This window comes from Numenius arquata, unplaced genomic scaffold (assembly GCF_964106895.1).
Source record: "Numenius arquata unplaced genomic scaffold, bNumArq3.hap1.1 HAP1_SCAFFOLD_98, whole genome shotgun sequence".
Classification (NCBI taxonomy): Eukaryota; Metazoa; Chordata; class Aves; order Charadriiformes; family Scolopacidae; genus Numenius; species Numenius arquata.
Genome location: NW_027415797.1, coordinates 76598 through 96982, shown reverse-complemented (window position 1 = coordinate 96982; position 20385 = coordinate 76598). Strand labels below are relative to the sequence as shown.

The following is a 20385-nucleotide window of genomic DNA, read 5'->3' as shown; positions in this document are numbered from 1 at the left end:
TTGCTTCCTCTGCGCATTGGAACCTGTCCAAGGAAGAAAAGGCAGTGACAAGTTACGGTGGACGTCTCAGAGCAAAACCTACTCCAGTTCTCATGGAACCCCATGGAGCTGTGTGATGGAGCTGCTTTTGGACATTTGCTGCCTCTGGGCATGGAGACCCCTGCAAGGAGGAAAAGTCATTGACAAGTTAATGGAGACTTTTAGCAGCAAAACCAAAGCCTTTTCCTACAGACCCTTCCCTGCTACACGCCTTACCCCCTGTATTCCTTTTCTAGGAGAGCTTCCCTCAGCTCCATGGCTGAAGCTCTGCTACCGTGCTGGTTGAACGTGCCATGAGGAGCTGGGCCTCTGCCCACTGGTGCCGAGGAGTCAGCCCTGCTCTGCAGCAGAGAGTTCACGGGAACGCTGGAAGCAGGGGCCAGTCCTGGTGTTTGACTTTGTCAGATAAAACCATGCCCAATGCACAAGGGTGTGCCAGTACCTGCACTGCCTCTTCGAAGGAGTGAGGGAGGCAGAGGCCAACTGAGAGCTTTTTTGAAAAAAAAATTCCCTCCGTCCCATTGTGGGATGTCAGAAACCCTCAGTATTCCTGCTGCACTCAGGGAGAGCAGAGAGAATCCTGCAAGGCAAGAGGATTGCCTGTGGCTTAGTACAGAGCGAGGGGAGCTGGGCTGTCCCTCAGCCCCTGACACACTGGGCTTGCGCCTTTCTGAGATGGAGGGCGATCACACGCCCTCAATGTTTCCCTGAAACGTCAGCAGAACCTGCTGAGAGCAGAGGGATCCACTGCAGACAACTAAATGTCTCGCCCTTTCTCAACGTCTCAGCAACCACTTCCAGCCCAGGACACACAGGGCTCATTTCACCAACCCAACAGCATTTCCTTGGTCATAGCGTCTCTGCGCTTCTCCATGGGGCACATGGTAACACAAAGATGCTATGGGACAGATTTGCATCCTGGAGGGCAGCTCACAGCTTGGAAGGACACCTCAAGGAGATACATCAGTTTTTTCACGATGTTATCTCACCAAGGGAAAACCAGCTGATTCCCCAGCCCCACAGGCTGCATTGTCCACAGCCGCACAGGCGAGAGGAAAGCTGGGACCCTTGTTCCCATGGACACACCTGCATGGGAGGACGCACAAGATAATGTGTGACTCTGCAGCTGAAACTCCCATCCCCAGAGAGCCTGAGAGTGAGAACAAGAAAAGAGCAGCAATAACACAGACAAGTGGAGAAACAAGGGAAACTGCAGCGAGGGTCTGGCTGAAGGAGGCCAGGGCAGAGGCAGCCGGGCGCTCGGGACAGCATCACCCGTGCCCAGCCGTGCCTGTCACCTCCCAGACACCGACGCTGCCGGGCAGTCGCTCTCAGCCCCGCTGCTCCGCAGGGAGAACGGGGCACGTGGCTGGAGAGCTGCACCACGGCTCTGCTGGAGCTCCGGCTGCAGAGGAGGTGGTTCATGCCTTGGACCCCACAGCCCTGAGGGCAGAGGCTTTGGTGGGAGAGGAGGCACGGGGGGGCTTGCTCAGGGGAAGGGGTCTGCATTGGAGGGGATCGTACGGCGTTTGCGGAATTCTCCCTCCCACAACATTTCTGGCTTAAGTTTCCTCTCGTTCCCTGGTCATATCCCTGCTGCCAGGAGATTTTCCTCCTGGGAAGTGTCTCCCTGTGCCGTGTCTTTTCCCTGTCAGCACTCACAGAGCCCATCCCAACCTCTGTGCACTCACCTTGGCCCTACAGACACCTGCCTGTTTGCAGGGCAGGGGCTGGGTTCATGTTCCTGTTCGCAGGTGCAAAAGGGCAGGTCAGAGCAACCCTGATGGTCCAGCAGAGGTGATGCTGGTGCTCTCCATGGGCAGAGGAGCGGCTGAAGGCCCCTTAGGAGGCTTCTTTTAGACCAACTGATGCCTCAAAGTTGCAGCTCAGGAATCACAGTGACTTCTGCAAACTCGAGAGATCCTTACACATTCATCTCTTTTTCCACCTCTCTCCCCGCACCCCCCGGATAAGAAACTGGAAACACAACCTGAGGAAATAGTTCCCTTGGAAGCACGTAGGGGTGATCTGGAGCTGTGAGCAGCCCTGACCAACTCAACACCGTCTTGACAGCAGAAGGACCCTCTCCTGCTTCTCCCCAGAGCTTCTCCCCACACCGCTGTGGGAACAACCTGGGCAGACTGAGTGTTGACCCTGGCAAGAGACAAAGTCCCTGCGCTGGCACACAGCCCCCTGCGGTGCAGAGACCCTGCTCTGAAGGACAGCCCTGAGTACTCCTGGCTGCACACCCGGCTTCCCACTCTGCAGCCTCCCCCAGGGGAAGGCAGCCGACATGCCCTGGCCGGCTGAGGGTGCAGCAGGGAAGCCGTGCTCCAAAGCACGTCCTTTTTCTACGCGGGGGAAACTGAGAGTCCTCCTGACAGATCCCATGGGCTGTGGGATGTGCCAGCTTTAGGAGGTCTTTCCAGGAACCGCAGCTGCATTGCCCTGCAGCCAGAGACTTACCCTGTCAAGGGCTGTGAAGATTTCTCTCCAGGCGAGCTCTCATCTGTCCTCCCACCCCAGGCTGCCTTTAGCCTCTGTCTTGCTTCCCTCCTCTCCCCTCGGTGCCTGCAGGCAGTGCCCTCAGCCCTGCTGCGCTTGGCAGAGGAGCTGCTCCTGGGCAGAGCTGTCTCTCTGCCGCGCTGCCCCACGGCCAGGAGCTCCCTCCATCCCAGGAGCCCGGCCCAGCTCAGCAGCAGAGCAACAGCCCAAGGCAGTACCTTTTCTGCCCCCCTCTAAAATCCCTTGAGGTGTCCCTGGGGCTGCCGGGGAACCTGCTGATGCAATCCCTGATGTTCTCTCTCTCAGCTGGATAGAGACACTCCTTTCCAGAAGTGTCATTTCCCTGCTGAGAGGGAGAGTTACCTCTAAATATCAACTTTCCTTGGCCCATCATTAGACAGGACAGCCAGACGGGGACAGACAGGCATCTCCTTTACCCCTGCTGAGGGAAGGGATTCAGCTGAGGGAATCGAGGCATCTCATCCTGCGTTTCTATTCCTAGCATTTGACGGAGACTCAGCTCCCGCCCATGCCTGCTAGAAGCCCACAGGAGATGGGATTCCTCTTTCCTCAGGTGTTGAGCTGTGCACAAAATAGGCACCTGCATGGGAGCCTCTTTTCTCCACTCCCACGCTAAGTAATGGAGATGGAGGGCGGGAGTGAAATGTTCAGATGCAAATGCCTGGGAACATTCCAGTTGCCAGAGGTGGTGCAAGGTACACGCAGGAAACTGCAAGCTCTAATGGGGATGGTGATAGAGATGGGGAAACATCTCGGGGATCGTACATGAGCCTGGTGGGAAATCCTTTAGCCAAGTGAAATGACAGCTGATGTCCAAATAAAAGGAACCTTTCCTACTCCTGATGTTCATGGCAGTTCACAGAGGTGTTCATATGAATGGACTGCAGTCATGTCCTGTAGGGAGAGCAAGGTCTCTCTCTTTTCCATCAGCCGAATTTACTCAATCTCCAGTGACTACAATGGCATTTGTCCCAAGTTCAGCCCCTCATTGCCTAACAGAATTCAGGGCAGCTACTCAAGGGTTGAGTGAGCTTGTGTGAGTGAGGATGAGAGGAGAAGCCAGTAAGGGTGAAACTGTCTTGGCCATTATACTCCACTTGATCGGGCACAGTAGGCAGAATAAGTCTTCTAACAGCAACCTGAAGATGTCTCCAAGTCAATGAGCAGGTTCCTATGGGGAAGAGTAGTTGCCCTGGCATTCACTGGCCAGGCAAAGACACAGGGTGCCAGCAGCCTGGAGGACCTTGGGACAACTTCTTAACACAGCTGCCAGGTGGGCAAACAAGGGTGATGCTCACCTGGACCTGGTCCTGGCAAAAAACAAATATAAATAGAGAGTGGTCAGGGAGGTGAAAATCAGTGTCAGCCTTGGCTGCTGTCACCAGGAAATAGTGGGGTCCCAGGTGCCGAAGAGGAGTGAGGAAGGCCAGCAGCAGAGCAAAAACGGGTGGACTCCAGAGAAGAAGACTTTGATGTACTTGGGAGACTGATGCGAGTGGTGCCATGGGAAGCAGCTCTGAAGGCTGAAGGATGATGGAAAATCTGATAGGCCTTACAGGACAGCCTCCTCCAGGCACAAAAACGATCTCTCCAACTCCCCTTGAAAAGAAGCAACCGTCTCAGGAGGCTGCTTGTTGGAACTGACTGAGCTCCAGGACAAAGAGGCAGCACAAAGGAGGTGGAAGCAGGGAAGCTGCAGAGGAGGAATTGAGAAACCTTGTCCCAGGACGTAGGGACGATGTTAAAGCCAAAGCTCCCATGGGCTTGACAGATGAAGGGAAGGACAGCAAAAGCACAACGAGCTGATCCAGGCTTCGAGGGTCATGGGAATGAGTCACCCTCTGCCTGGAGGCCTGTGACAAGTGGGCACTGCAGATATTTGCATCCTGACTGCCTCAGCGTGGGCGATGGGGATCCCCCTGCTGGGGGTGGCTCTGCCAGCCCATCCACATGGGTCTGGATGGTGCAGACTCTACTTGGAGACATTCCTGTAACCCAAATTCCTTGGCGTTAATGCAGAATTGGCAAGTTGAAATCAAGCATTTCATGCACTTGGCCTCTTCGCCTTGACATCTTTTCGCTTTGACTCCACTCCCGAAAGCTCTCTAATTAACCACAGAAGAATTGAAGACGAAAGGAAAATTATGGCCTGGCTTGGCTCCTCAGGGCGTTTTGCATGTTAATGAACCCTCTGGTGCCGAGTTCCTGAACTGCAGATCTCTAAAGGCTGACCAAGTCTCTAGAGGACTAAGAGCCAGCAGCAAACCTCCAGGTTTCTGAGAGTGTTTGCAGGCCCTGCTGAAGTCCATCACTGAAGAAACCATGGAGGGAATGAGCAGACAAGGGTCCTGTCCCTGGGGGCTGGTGAAGCAGGAAGTTGGAGACACTTGGTACAATGGAAAATTTAAATGTAGAGATCACTGTGGAAGCCCTTGATGTGCTCTTCCAAGCAGGAAGGCCACGTCCTTACCCACATCCCCTACAGATGGGGCTCCTTTCCCTCTTGGCATGTTCGGGGCTCTTCCTGGGGGCAATGTGATTGGGAGTGTGTGTTGCCAGGTGCAGGTCAGCAGTAGGGCACCTCCCAGGATTTATGGGGGGTGGCTGAGGAGGCAACGAGGCACTGGAGCTGGAAGGACCTTGTGTTCTCTCCTGGGTCTCAGTGGAAGAGACAGAAGCCACAGGCAAGAGAACAAGGGCCTCAGATCTGTTGGGGTGTCAACGCCCCACCAAGGCCCTTGGCCATCCCCACCACAGCTACGCTGTCCTGTGCCTGTGCCTGCTTCCTTGTTTCCAACACCAAAATGTGGGTGTCTGAGGATTTGCCAATGCCAGTGAGTTCCCCACATCTCACCTGGTTTCCTCCAAAGCCTTGCTACTGCTCATTTATCCCCAAGATTTCCAAGCTCCAGAATCCTGGAGAATCCATGCCAGAATCCTCTCTGTAGCTCCACATCCCAGCACTGAACAGCCAACCCCCAATATTCCATTTCTTCTTCCTGCCTTTAGCACACTCACTGCTGCCCCCACACTGCTCTCTCCCTGCACGCCCATGTGTCTCACAAACCCTTCCTCTGCCCCTGCAGTGCTGAGACCTCAGCCCAGGAGGTTTGTGCATCCTCCAGGCTCATGGATGTTTCCTGAAGTCCATCCAAGTGTGGGCAGTGAAGGAGGGGAAAGGAGCAAGTTGTCAGCCCATGGGGCATTCCTAAGAACAGCCACCCCCAGCAGTGGGCATTCCCCATCCGCCAGGCTGAGGCAGGCACACAAGAGGTGAATGTCTGTATCACCCCTGGTTTGCAGAGGAAGGGTCTTCCTTCCTGCCATTGTCCCAGGACAAGCCTCTTCCTCAGCCTCTGCCCACAAACATCCACTGCTTCCCACGGCTGGCTTCAGACACGGCTGTAAGGATTGGCTAAAGCCATCAGCCGTCCCCTTGCTTCTCGCTGACATTGCTTGACCCTCTCTAACAGACTTACACGTGGCCAATCACCACTGCTCAGGGCCACTCGCCCTTTGGAAGAGCATTTTGGACTTTCCGAGTGCTTTTTATAATCTTCCTCGCTCCCTCCAGAGCACATGGTGGGCTTTCTTGGCCAAACAGGGCCTTTTTCACCATCTCTTAAGAAACAGTCGTCTTTTTATGATCCTCTGTGCGGGAATAGTCATCCCAGAAAAGCACCAAATGTATCCAAATAGCAGTTGAGTGAAGTGCCAGTAAGAACCAGGTGAGGTCCCCCCATGGCCGTGGCTCCCTGGCAAGGAGCCTCTTCTGAGAAGGTGATCCGGCCTCTGCCACTCTCTGGAGAGGGAAACCAGCAGCGTCTGTGCCACACGGGGACACAAGGGGTGACTTTTGCAAGACCACCCTTCATCTGAACCACTTTCAATATGTACTTCAGGATGGGATATCATACCTTATATGGCAAATACTAATTTAATTGCCATTGTCCAGATTTGCTATTGTGGAAGTAGACTGTTACTTTAACATTTCTTTTCATCATTATTATTATTTTTTGCCACTCTAAAGGAAATCACAGAATCACTGGAAGGATCACTGATGCTTTATCAACAGAAGACCCGCCAGCTTTGCATCTCAAGAAATAGGATGCCAGAGGTCAAGAGAAGTGTGGGAGACTACGGGGGGTGTGGACCCCTTGATTGAGGGTATGGAGTCAGGAATTGACCTTGCAGATATTGAAGTATATCCTTGAGAAAGAAGGGAGTAGAAAACATCCTGAGAAGTAAACAACTTCAAGGAACCAGCTGGAGACTGACAAGATAAGGAGTAGCTTTGATGTTTGCAAAAGTTAACCAATGACATATTGTTATGACAATATGTAATCAGTAGTAAAAGAACACGTGTTAAGAAAGAGTATATGAGAAAGTACGTGTGGCAATAAAAGTTAGTCTGTTACTGCTTGAACTTCAGAAGAGTGCTGTCCGTGTCATTTGTCCGTCTCAACAATGACAGAGAAGGATGGTTTGGGAAAACTCATGGGATTTGGGAAACTGAAGCGTGTGCCCCTCTCCCCGACATCCTGCCCTCCTCCGTGACCTGTGTGAGAAACTTCATCAACTGGGTCCGTGCTCACAGTTGTGTCAAGAAAACGGTGTGTACCTGCAGCCAATGTTGTCCTTCCAGTTCAGGATTTGAGCTCCCACTTAAGACCAAGAAGCCCAAGGATCCCAGTTCCTAGAGGGCCAACTAATGAGGACATCCCACAGGCTGGGGGAGTTTTTCTTTACTGACAAAGATTTTGTTAACTTTTTTTCTCTCTCTTTGTAACTTGACTGTCAGAATTCATGCATTGAATCTACTTTGACCCTTTAAAACTGTCTCTGTGAAAAACTAATCCAGCATAGTTTTTTGTTTTGGTTTGGTTTTTTTTCCCAACCCAACTGTACTTGGAGCATTGAAGAGTCTTTCCAGATTTGGAGTGGTTTTTCAGAATGTCTGCTCCAAGAGGGGAAATATCTCAGCCTGCAGATGGAAGGACAGGAGGAGGACAGCATCATTCAGGCTCAAAGGGAATTGGAGGGTGTCTTGACCAACCTCCCATTGAAAACAGGGTCAGACCTGAAGAGTCAGGGCTTTGTTCAAAGATGTCTGGATCCCTTTCCAAGACAGAGCTGTTGCACGCTCTCTGGGAAACAGCTTCCAGTGCTTGACTATCCTCATGCTGGAAAAAGTTCCTCCTTGTTTGGCTTGACCATCCCTTTTCTCAGCCCATTGCCTCTTGTCCTTGATTCTTCTACCATGGATTTGACTCAGGCTCAGTCTTCCTGGTAACTGTGTTGTTATAGTTGAATTTTAAGACAAATCGAGTCCGAAATAGATTTATTAAATATTTATTAAGGTAGGAAAGCAAAAGCAGCGCTGGGCGGCCGGGGAGTCGCAGCTCCACCAAAGACTCGCAAATTCAGGCAAGCTAAACGACTCCTTTTATCTTCACAGAGGTCGATTGCAACATCTTCGGTACGCCCCTCTTCGGCTTCTTCCGAGGGGCTTCTTGCTTGGGGAAATTTCGATAAGATATCGTCACAGAATCAGCTTATACAATCTATTCTTTTCAGGGTTGATTGGTACAATGGCACACGTTAGCACGACATTAACGGTTTAACATTCGCTCAAGGTAACACATTCTGATGACATTGTGGTTAAGCCTTTCTTGTCAAACAGGGTGTTCCCATGTTTGGTGTTGCCAGGTAACATTGTGGACGTGTATCTTCTGGTTAAATAGGAAGTTCTCAAGACTGCTACAATGGGTTCGTTCCTCTTGCTTAACCTGTTTGATCAGCAAATTACCCTTAGTTACTTATTACAATCCCCCCTTTTTTTTATTTATAAGTGATTTGCTGATCAAACCTAGACAATACCTCACAAGCGGCATCTAATTCAGGATTTTCGTTTGGTATAATTTTCATTTCCAGTTCCGATTGCTTCATCAGCATTAGCTGCACTTTTTCTAACCTGCCTTTAAAAAAGGTTACAAGTTTATTAATGACACAGGGTCCAAAAGTCAGAGCCAATAGTAACATTATGAGGGGTCCCGCCAAAGTAGAAATTAAGGTAGTCAGCCATGGTGACGGATTAACCCAAGATTCATACCAGGAGGACTGAGCCTCTCGTTCCCGTTTTCTTTTCTCTAATCCTTCTCTCAGCTTAGCTAATGAATCTCTTACTGCCCCTGTATGGTCAGCATAAAAGCAACATTCTTCACCTAGGGCAGCGCATAATCCTCCGTTTTGCATGAACAAAAGGTCCAATCCTCTTCGATTCTGTAAAACTACTTCTGACAATGAGGTCAATGATTTCTCTAAATAGGAAACAGATTTTTCTATTCGGGCCAAATCTTCGTCTACTGCAGCTCTTAGAGATGTTAGACTCTGTTGTTGTTGTACCAAGGAGGTTATGCCAGTGGCGGTCCCGGCGACCCCTAAACCAAGTAGAGTAGCTATAGTAATTGCAGATATTGGCTCTCTTTTGTTGATTTTATGTCCTGAATTGCTCCAATGTAAATACATAGTTTCTTCCCCATGTAAGAGGATTCTAGATACCACAGTAACTTGTACACAAAATTCTGAGGCATTTTTCTTGAGAACAGCAGTGGACAAACAAGGTGTTAATCCGGTTATGGAACAAACCCACCATGCCCCAGGACTAGGCAGAATCCATTTAATATCAGATGTAAAGTTTTGAGTTTGGTTAGTACATAGAGCTCTTTCCCCATTCGTCACCTTTCCTATACACCAACCGCTCCCTCTGACCTGTTGGAGAGTAATCCCTGCTTTCCGTTCTTTCCAATTACATCTGGGGGGATTCTCCTCGGCAGAGGTATTAAAGGGAGATGGCACAGCTATCCCTTCATAAAAAGGGGGTTTTACATCATAACATAACCAACAGGAAGTGGTAAAATTTGGATTTGTTGCATTTAGAGCTTGATAGGCTGCCTTCATTACAGCCCATAGGGGTTCATCATCTTTGGGTATTTTCTCCACTTTATTTGTAGAGGTTAGGTATGTCCCTGGGGTGACTGAGGCTGTGGAGTTTCCTCCCTTTGGCTTTGTGATGACTCGATTGGGCCCTACTGCTTGTGGTATTTTAACTTCCCGTTTTTGAATGAATATTAGTCCTCCTCTATCAGTTCCAGATTCCCAATATCGCATTCCCCAGGTTCGTCCAAATAACCATCCATGGTCATTAGGCTGCAGGATTTCTAATATAACATGCTTACAGTTGCCAAGATGGGAGCCCTCTATGTGTCCATCCCAGCTAGAAGCTGGCGGGTTGCATCCTCTGGGCCCCCATATTATATTTAAAAATCTATCTTTACTGGCTACATCCCAGTTTGAAGCTATGGTTTCACATCCCCAATATGCACAGTAATAGAGATTAGGGAAATTGCAATAGCTTTTCCCTGGATTCGAACTGGGGCAGAGATAAAAAGGTTTTATTGCTCTTTCTTGTCGACCGGGTGGGTCTAGTTCATAAAAGACTAATTCTTCCAATTTAACTTGGAATTCTGGGGGTCCGGCTGTCGCATTATACCGAACTTCTATTGAATCTTCCCATCGACCTAAGGTCCAATTGAAGGGTTGATGTTAATTTTCTAAAGTCGTGGTAATTAATACCATTAATAGGATACCAGCTTTCATTTCCCCCACTGTTCAGTACCTCTCTGCCTTCCTCGTCTACTCTTTTGCGGAGAGCAACGGGATATTAATATCTTCTCGGCAGCAGCAGGTAGTCTTCAGGGGGATTTTGCTGTTATCCTGTCAATAATTTCCAAGGTCTAAAGAGTTAGTTACCTCTCAAATATATTTCCACCTGTTTGGTTGTTGTGCCCGTTTCCAGGCAAATCTTATAACACACTGTCTTAAAACTCTATACCAGTCTGTTTCATATATTTCCCAAAGCTCGGGTATTGACAATTCCCACCCACAAAATAATTTACGAATCTCTGCTTGAGCCCGTTGTTCCCTGGTATGTGTCAAATTATTGCGACATTTCATACAATAAGGTTGTCTCTTAAATGAAACACAGGACCATTCTTTATCGCAATTTAAACATCGGCAAACAACCCAACATAAATGTCCGGAAGTGGGGTGTTTCACGCAGGGTATTCTACGGAGATCTCCTATACTGGGCGATTCAGGTATTTCTGTCTCTGTTTCACAGCAAAAAGGAAAAACCTGAGGAGTTCCTGTCAGTTTGTATAATCCAGCCCCCCCCGTTTGGTCAGGTATTCTCTCCTCACTCCAAGGTGCAAAATATACTTTTCGTAGGGTATTTCCAGGTGGTATTTGGAACCATTGATGTAAACTATTTCTTGCTTCCCTTCTGGAGTGGTTCATTTACCGGTCTCGTTTTTCCTTATCTTCATTCGGAGGTCTCCTGGTTCTGACGTTACGGTCCACCTTTCTGGGAAGATAGGTCCCTTAATTCTGCTGGCATGAGTCCATCCTTTTTCTGCTGTCCGTACAGCCGTATCTGTGGTAAGTAAAACAACAAAGGGTCCTTCCCAACGGGGTGTTAGGGAGGTTTCTTTCCAGGTTTTGATTAATACCTGGTCTCCAGGCTGGATTTGGTGTATGGAAATGTCCAAGGGAGGTCTTTGTACTACCAAACCCTTCTTTCTTAGTTCCTGTCTCCTTCTTGTAAGTTCTAAAATATATTCTGTTAAAATTTTATCCTCGACCTTTGGGTGCTCTACTAATAATCCAAAGTCATAAGGCATCCCATACAACATTTCAAAGGGGGATATACCAGTATCTGTCCTAGGTTGAGTTCTAATGTAAAGCAAGGCCAGCGGTAGACATTTAGTCCAACTCATTTTTGTCTCCACCATAAGTTTGGTTAGGTGTTTCTTTATTTCCCCATTCATTCTTTCTACTTTCCCGGAACTTTGTGGGTGCCAGGGAGTATGGTATTCCCATTTTGTACCGAACAATTCAGTTGTTTCTTTAATTATTTTGGATGTAAAATGTGGGCCTCGGTCTGAGTCAATTACCGCAATAGTTCCATACCTCGGAATAATTTCTTCCAACAGGATTTTAATAACTGTCTTTGCAGTAGCCCTTATCACTGGGAAGGCTTCTACAAAGTGCGTAAGGTGATCAACCAAGACTAATAAATACTGATATCTCCCAACCTTCGGTAATTCAGTAAAATCCACTTGTATTTTCTCAAAGGGCCTTTTAGCCAGTTCACGACCCCCTTGAACCTTCTCCCTAAGTTGTCGTTTATTCACTTTGTGACAGGTTAAACATCCCTCTAAGATCCTTTTGGCTAATCCGTATATTCCGATGCAGGCATATTTTGTTTCAAACTGATCCACTAAAGCCTGAATTCCCCAATGGGTTTTATGGTGTAATTTATTTAGTATTCCTCTGGCTAATCCCTTTGGAAGAATTTCCCTACCATCTGGTAGCAGCCATTTATCACCATCTCTTTTTGCTCCAATTTGTTTTAGCTTATCCAATTCTTGGAGAGTGAAAGTCTTCTCTATTTTTAGCCTTTCAGGTTCCTCTCCCAAGGTCTGAACCATTAACAGGGCAGCCCGTTTTGCCTCTGCGTCGGCTAGATTGTTTCCTCTTACTGTATGGGTTAGTCCCCTCTGATGTCCTTTTACATGGACTATGGCTATCTTTAGTGGACCTCTTAAGGCCTTTAAAACTTCTTGGATTAGTTTTTCATGGACTAATCCCTTTCCCTGGGTGTTAATTAAGCCCCTCTCTTCCCAAATTTTTCCAAAGGTATGCACCACCCCAAAGGCATACTTTGAATCTGTATAAATGGTTCCAATTTTATTTTCTAAAAGTTTTAATGCTCTCATCATAGCATATAACTCACATGCTTGTGCGGACCAAGCTTTATTTAATGGTCCTGACTCTTTTATCTGAAAGGTATACCCGTCCACAATAGCATATCCCGATTTCCGTTGTCCTTCAACCACTCGTGAGGAACCATCCACAAATAATTTCTCCCCTTCGCCTAATTCATCTTCCTCTAAATCCTCCCTTATCTTAGTTTGCAAATTTATTAGTTGGAGACAGTCATGTGTCAAATCTTCCCTAGGTTCCCCATATAAAAATTGGGCAGGATTCTGAACACAGGTGGTTTCCATTTCTAACCATGGGGAGTTAATCAAAATTCCCTCATATTTTAGTAATCGACTGTCTGTAAGCCACTTATCAGCTCGTTGTTGCAATACTCCTCGAATGTTATGGGGGGTGTATACCTTTAGTTCACCTCCTAAGGTGACCTTTCCAACTTCTTCTACCAATAATGCAGTGGCCACTATTGCTTGTAAACAAGTGGGCCACCCGCGGCTTACAGGATCTAGTATTTTAGAATAATATCCTACAGGCTTTCTCTGCCCTGCCCACCCTTGGGTCAGAACCCCATAAGCTGTCTCGTTATCCACATTGATAAAAAGTTGAAAGGGTTTACGGATATCGGGTAAACTGAGGACAGGTGCTTCCACCAGGTTTCTTTTCACGTTCTCCCAGCGCTTCTCATCTTCAGGGGTCCATTTTACTAACCCATTTTTAGTTAGCTTTTCGTACAAGAATTTTACTTTACTGCTGTAATTTTCTGTCCACTGTCGACAATACCCTAACAATCCCAACAGCTGTCTTATCTGTCTTTTATTAGTGGGCGCTGTTAGGGATAAAATTCCTTTCACTCTTTCGGGATCTAATTTCTTGTGTCCCTTTGTGAGCCAATGTCCCAAATATTTTACCTCTTCTTCAGTGAACTGCAATTTGGACTTAGAAACCTTTAACCCCTTGAGGCCCAAAAAGTTTAATAATTTGATGCTCTCATTTCTGACTTCTTCTTGAGTTTTTCCTGCAATCAATAAATCGTCTACGTATTGAATCAGGATTAATCCCTGACTTAATTCGTAGGATTCCAATAATTGTTCCAGAGCTTGTCCAAACAAATTTGGGGATTCTGTGAATCCCTGGGGCAAAACAGTCCACCGTAATTGTTGTTTTCTATGGGTTCTGGGGTCCTCCCACTCGAAAGCAAAATAGTCTCTACATTCTTCTTCTAAGGGACAGGCCCAAAAAGCATCTTTTAAATCTATAACACTATACCATTTATATTCTGGACTTAACCGATTAAGTATAGTGTGTGGGTTAGCCACCACAGGGAACCGGGTAATGGTTCGTTCGTTTATGGCTCTCAGATCTTGTACTAAGCGATAAGACCCATCCGGCTTCTTTACGGGCAATATGGGGGTGTTGTGAGGAGACATACAGGGTTCTAAAAGTCCTTGGACCAAAAGTCTCTCAATTACTGGCTGCAACCCTTCTCTCCCTTCTCTGGAGATGGGATACTGTTTTATCCTAATTGGCTGGTCTGGGTCTTTTATAGAGACTGTGATCGGTTTGATATTTAATTTTCCCACCGATCCAGGGCTATACCAAGTTTCTGGATTAATCTTGGCTTCATCTTCAGCGGTTAATAAGCATAACTTTACTTTTAACATCTCTTGGTCTACTTCCAAATTAATTCCTAATTCCACCATCAGGTCTCGTCCCAAAAGGTTATATTCAGCTTCTGGGACCAATAAAAATGTTCCCACCCCATCTTTATTTGGGGCTTCTATTGCTACATTCCTTATCAGGGGCACCTTGAAAGGTTCCCCTTTTGCACCAATTACTTGGAGTTTATCCTTTGATTCAACACATCCAGATGGTAACTTTTGGATGGTTGATCTTTCGGCACCCGAGTCCACGAGGAACTCGAACACTTCATGCTGAGGACCCAATTTCAATTTTATCAAGGGCTCGGTAACCTTAGGGGTCCCCAGCAAATAGAGCCCCTGACCCCCCTAATCTTCCTTAAAAATCTCCTCATCCTGCATTCTTTTCCGACAATTTCTCTGCAGATGTCCCTTCCTGCGACAATAAAAACATTCTATGTCCTGCGAACCAAATCTCCTTCTTCTCGGTTCTACTGGGCCCTTCCAGGGACTTTCTCTTCTCTTTCCCTGACTTTGCCCTTCCCTTACAGCAGCCATCAGGATTCTGGCTTGTTTCTTCTGACTTTCTTCTTCCCTTCTCACATACACCTTCTGAGCTTCTCGTAGTAACTCATCTAACCCCCTCTCCTGCCAGTCTTCTACTTTCTCTAACTTTCTTCTTATATCTGTCCAAGATTTAGCTACAAATTGAGTTTTCAGCAGGGCTTGACCCACTTGGCTATCGGGGTCTAACCCAGAATATAGCTGTAAACTCTTTCTCAATCTTTCCAGCCATTCGGTGGGGGTTTCATCTTTCTTCTGTTGTTCATTAAAGGCCTTATTGATATTTTGCCCTCTAGGTACAGAATCCCTAATCCCCTGAATTATCATATCACGGAGATCAACCATGTTATTTCTATGTGCGGGGTCTTGATTGTCCCAATTGGGCCTCTGTAAGGGCCATTTTACATCCCCGGCGGGACCATGCTGATGCCTCTGATCCCAGTGTCTCATGCCTGCCATTCTGATCATTCCTCGTTCTTCGTTTGTGAACAAGATCTTTAAAATAGACTCCATCTCGTCCCAAGTATAAATGTTAGGCCCGAGGAATTGATCAAAACGTTCTGCTACCCCTAATGGGTCCTCTAACAAGTGTCCCATTTCTTTCTTAAATTCCCTCACATCCCCGGAGCTGAGGGGTACAGATACAAATCCAACTCCGGGTTGTGGTCCCCCCATAGCAGTCTCCCTTAAGGGATACAATAAATTTTCCTCCCTTCTTTCTCTGATTTGACTTCTAGTTATTCTTCAATTAGAAGGAGGAGTCTCTTCCTCAGGTTCTGTAGGTGCTGTTGGAGGGAGATCTTGCTCAGGACCTTGTGGTGGCGGAGGAGGGGGGACATAGGGTGGGGGGGACACTGGAGGTTCGTCTATGTCCCACCTTTTCTTTTTATCATTTTTCTTTTCCTTTAATGGAAACAAATTAGCGGCCTGAGCCGTGCTCAGGATCCATAAAAAGGCATATTCACTCTCCTCCTTACTAAACAGTCGTTTGTTGTTAACGTATATGTTTAATTGTTGGCATATCCAATCCTCTAAGGATCCATGAATTGGCCAATATAAATCTTTTCTTATCTGTTTTCCTCCCCATATTTCCATACAATAATAGACCAATTTCTCCTTGGATTTCCCTTTTAGGGAAGGGGAACTATCCCAATATCGAATCATTAGGCCTAATGGGCTATCTTGGGGTATATCAGGGAGCCCACCCCCACCCCGTATCTTCTGTATGGAACCAGAAGCCTTACTTTTCTTCTGTCCCATCTTCCGGGAGTGCCTTCTCTCACTCAAGTTTCACTCGCTTCCCTCCGTTCGTGGCCCACGCCCTCGCGGACAATGGGAACCGCACTATTAGGAGGTCCACACTCACTTCGTCCGGTGGGCTACTAAGCCCAGTGGACGTCTCAGTCACTCACACCCCAGGTACCCAATCCCCGACCGAACGGAACCGCAATATACTTACTCACTCCCGAGTCTTCGTCCGGCTCTTTGTGCACAAAAATTACGGGGAACTGCAGTTTTCCTTTCTCTTTCTTTTTGCTTTCCTATCTCAGTTCGGAAAATCCAGGTGAGCTAAGTCGGAATCTCCTCCAGGACCATCCGAAGATGGGGGCACCCTCCCAGAGTTGAATTCTGAGTTGGCTGTCTGGATCCGAGTCACGGCACCAAATTTGTTATAGTTGAATTTTAAGACAAATCGAGTCCGAAATAGATTTATTAAATATTTATTAAGGTAGGAAAGCAAAAGCAGCGCTGGGCGGCCGGGGAGTCGCAGCTCCACCAAAGACTCGCAAATTCAGGCAAGCTAAACGACTCCTTTTATCTTCACAGAGGTCGATTGCAACATCTTCGGTACGCCCCTCTTCGGCTTCTTCCGAGGGGCTTCTTGCTTGGGGCAATTTCGATAAGATATCGTCACAGAATCAGCTTATACAATCTATTCTTTTCAGGGTTGATTGGTACAATGGCACACGTTAGCACGACATTAACGGTTTAACATTCGCTCAAGGTAACACATTCTGATGACATTGTGGTTAAGCCTTTCTTGTCAAACAGGGTGTTCCCATGTTTGGTGTTGCCAGATAACATTGTGGACGTGTATCTTCTGGTTAAATAGGAAGTTCTCAAGACTGCTACAATGGGTTCGTTCCTCTTGCTTAACCTGTTTGATCAGCAAATTACCCTTAGTTACTTATTACAAGCTGCCTTTGTCTCATCGTACAAGTTTTGCCTTTTTCTTCCGATTCTCCCCTCATGGCCAGGGGGGTGCTGGGCGGCCCGAGAGAGTGGCTGAGGCTAAACCACGACAGTCCTTTTCGGCAATCGATGTTGCACACGAAGGGTTGAGATAACGACAGATCTGACCAGAGCGTGCTAAAATGAATTTGTTATATACATTTATTGTATTAGTTAAATAGTCGCTGGGCACCATGTTGTTTTGGTTGTTCTCCTTTACTTGCTTTGTGCTCTCTCTACAGGGCATAAAGATATTTCTGACACAGTTGTTGTGCTGATTTCTATGTTGGTCAGTACAAAACTAGTAATGTCCTTTATTTCCTGTAGTGCCCTGCAACTGCTCTTGCTGTTATCTTGTGCTGATGGATCACCACAACCACTGTGAGCTGTCTGCACGCAAACATTAAGAACGGACCAAATGGAGCTTCAGTCCACAGGGACTTTGGGAAACTCTGGGATTCAGCCAGCAGCAAACTCCGAAGTTTTACAAGGAGGAGTCACCAGTCCTGCATCAGAGGGAAGATAAACCTCGTATATCAGGACCTGAAAGGACCTGAAAGGATGAGCAGTGACCCTGAGAAGAAGACCTAGGCATTATGAGGGACACCATATGAGCCAGTGGTTCATGCTCACCATGAGCAAGGCCAGTTGCAAAGGGGGATTTATTAGGAGGAGCATGGTCATCCCCCAGCATCTTAAATTTTCATACCCCTCCAGTGAGCTGTGTGGTGGCCACACCTGGACACGTGTGTGTGTCCCTCTGTGGGAATTCCTGCTGTAGAGAGGTGGGGAGGAAGTGGAGAGTGTCTGGAGGAGGTAGGCCCTTTTCCACTACTCATGGCCCCAAAACCCATCTCTGCCAACTGTTTCCATCTCAACACAACACCAGGAACATGCTGACCCAGGAGAACCAAGATGCTCTCCAGACCGCTCCAGAGTCCCCTCCCAGAGGATGGATGTCCTTAATACAACCTGTGTGAAAAGCCTGGGCACATCCCTCAGTTCCACTCACCATCTTACCTGTCAGCAAACACCGACTGGTGACTCCAAAATCCAGTTCTACATCTCTAAAATGTCACAGACACTAAGCTTTTCATTCCTGAACTGATGGAGGAAGAGGAAGTTCAGGGGTGCAGTTCTCAGGCCTGTTTGGAGAAGGAGCCTGGTATGAAAGCACTGCACTGAAAGGGATCCCATTTTATTACAGAGATGCTATGAAAGATGCCAGCTCGGAGCCACTATTAAATTAAATTTTATAAGGGAACCAGGTGACATCAAGCAGGTACATGGTCTCAGGTGCAGTGACACAAATGAAACCTTTGTGTAGAAACATAAAAACCATGAATGACAATAAAGATAATGTTTAAAAATTCAACACCAACCAACAAACAAAACACACAAAAACCCAGATGGAATCAGATAGTGTGGGAGTCATTTGTGGAAAGAGGTGGTAAATGTCTCCCTCTTGAAAAATATCCATGAAATCAGATTCCTAATGACCTCCTTCAGCTCCTGGTTCCTCATGCTGTAGATGAGGGGGTTCACTGCCGGAGAAAACACTGAGTACAGAACAGCCACCAGTAGGTCTAGAAATGTGGAGGAGATGGAGGGGGGCTTCAGGTGGGAAAACACTGCAGTGCTGACAAAGAGGGAGACCACGGCCAGGTGAGGGAGGCACGTGGAAAAGGCTTTGTGCCGTCCCTGCTCAGAGGGGATCCTCAGCACGGCCCTGAAGATCTGCACATAGGACACCACAACGGAAACGAAACAACCAAATGCTAAACAGGCACTGACCACAAGAAGCCCAACTTCCCTGAGGTAGGACTGTGAGCAGGAGAGCTTGAGGATCTGGGGGATTTCACAGAAGAACTGGTCCAGGACATTGCCCTGGCAGAGGGGTAGGGAAAATGTATTGGCCGTGTGCAGGAGAGCATTGAGAAACCCACTGCCCCAGGCAGCTGCTGCCATGTGGACACAAGCTCTGCTGCCCAGGAGGGTCCCGTAGTGCAGGGGTTGGCAGATGGCAACGTAGCGATCGTAGGACATGACGGTGAGAAGACAGTACTCTGCTGTGATAAAGAAGAGAAAGAAGAAGAGCTGTGCAGCACATCCCCAGTAGGAGATGGCCCTGGTGTCAAACAGGGAATTGGCCATGGCTTTGGGGACAGTGGTGGAGATGGAGCCCAGGTCAAGAACGGAGAGGTTGAGGAGGAAGAAGTACATGGGGGTGTGGAGGCGGTGGTCACAGGCGATGGTGGTGATGATGAGTGCGTTTCCCAGGAGGGCAGCCAGGTAGATGCCCAGGAAGAGCCCGAAGTGCAAGAGCTGCAGCTCCCGTGTGTCTGCGAATGCCAGGAGGAGGAACTGGGTGATGGAGCTGCTGTTGGACATTATCTTCCCCTAGGCTTAGAGACCTGTCCATGGAAGGAAAGACAGTGAGAAGTGAGGGCAGACTTCTCTCAAAAAAGCCTCTTCAATCACTCTTTGAGACCCAGCCAACTGCCTCTCCCCTTTTGGGAATGTATTTGTCGCATCCTTTTTGCACACACTGGTTGGAGCTGGCTGATGATCCATCAGGGAGGTGTTAGCTCTGCAGGATCCAGTCCTGTCCTACAGCAATAGTTAAATAGGAACTGGGGCGATCTCAGATTAAATCCATTCATGGCATCAAAGGGCTTTTCAGCCTTGTCATTCCCAATTCACCCGACTGCAGAACAGAGCTGAGGGCACTTTATTTCTCTGTTTGTTCTGTTCTAATTTCCCCACCACACCTGAGGAGTGTCTTTAAGACAGAAACCCTTGGCATTTCTGCTGCACACTATGTAAAACCTTGTGGGTCCTAAGAGCCAAAGGGCTGTCCCTCAGTACAGAGTGGGGACAGCCCGTCTATCCATCAGTATTGTTCCCAACCCCCCACCCCATCTCGCAGGACCTGAGGAGGATCTCAGCTCTCCCCTCCCAGCCAGCGACACACAGGGCTCATTGCAGCTGCCTACATTCAGCCCTCCAGCAGGACTGACATGGCCTTGCCACTGTCATGTCTATTCCGTGGGGCTCCTAAAAACCACAGAGATGTAAAGGGAGAGCTGTGCCCTTCTGGAGGGCAGCGTGGCACCCAACAGGGCACTGCAAGGGGATGTTGACTTGAGTTGACTCAAGTCAACTGTCCTATAGATGGAATATCCTGATGTGAGCGTCGGCTTACACTCACCCAACACATTGCAGTCACGAGAGCCTGAAAGATTAAGGTCATTGGGATGCTTTTCATCCATGGACACACCAGTGTCTGAGCTTCACTTGAATCCTCACCCCCCCCACCACAGATAAAAGAAGGGGAGGAACAAGGGCAGCAGGGACAAGAGGGGAACACGCCAAAGTTCTCTTGCCAAGAGAGGCAGGACAGGGAGACACAGTCAGACACGCGAGCATTTCTCCTCTTTGGTGCTTGGGCTGCTGGGAGGGAGACTCAGGACTAAGTCCCCAAGATATGAAGGGGTTGGGGACTCTACTGTGTGGGAGAGGGAAGTTGCTGCAGGGAAGGCATCTG

The 20385-nt window shown here is 48.0% G+C and overlaps 1 protein-coding gene across 1 annotated transcript; it reads right to left on the bottom strand.

Moving 5' to 3' along the window:
• Positions 1 to 18269: 18269 nt before the first annotated feature.
• Positions 18270 to 19298, bottom strand: LOC141478980 (olfactory receptor 14J1-like). Its single transcript, XM_074167910.1, has one exon. It carries the CDS (start codon positions 19227 to 19229, stop codon positions 18270 to 18272), a length of 960 nt encoding a protein of 319 aa, XP_074024011.1. The 5' UTR covers positions 19230 to 19298.
• Positions 19299 to 20385: the final 1087 nt, after the last annotated feature.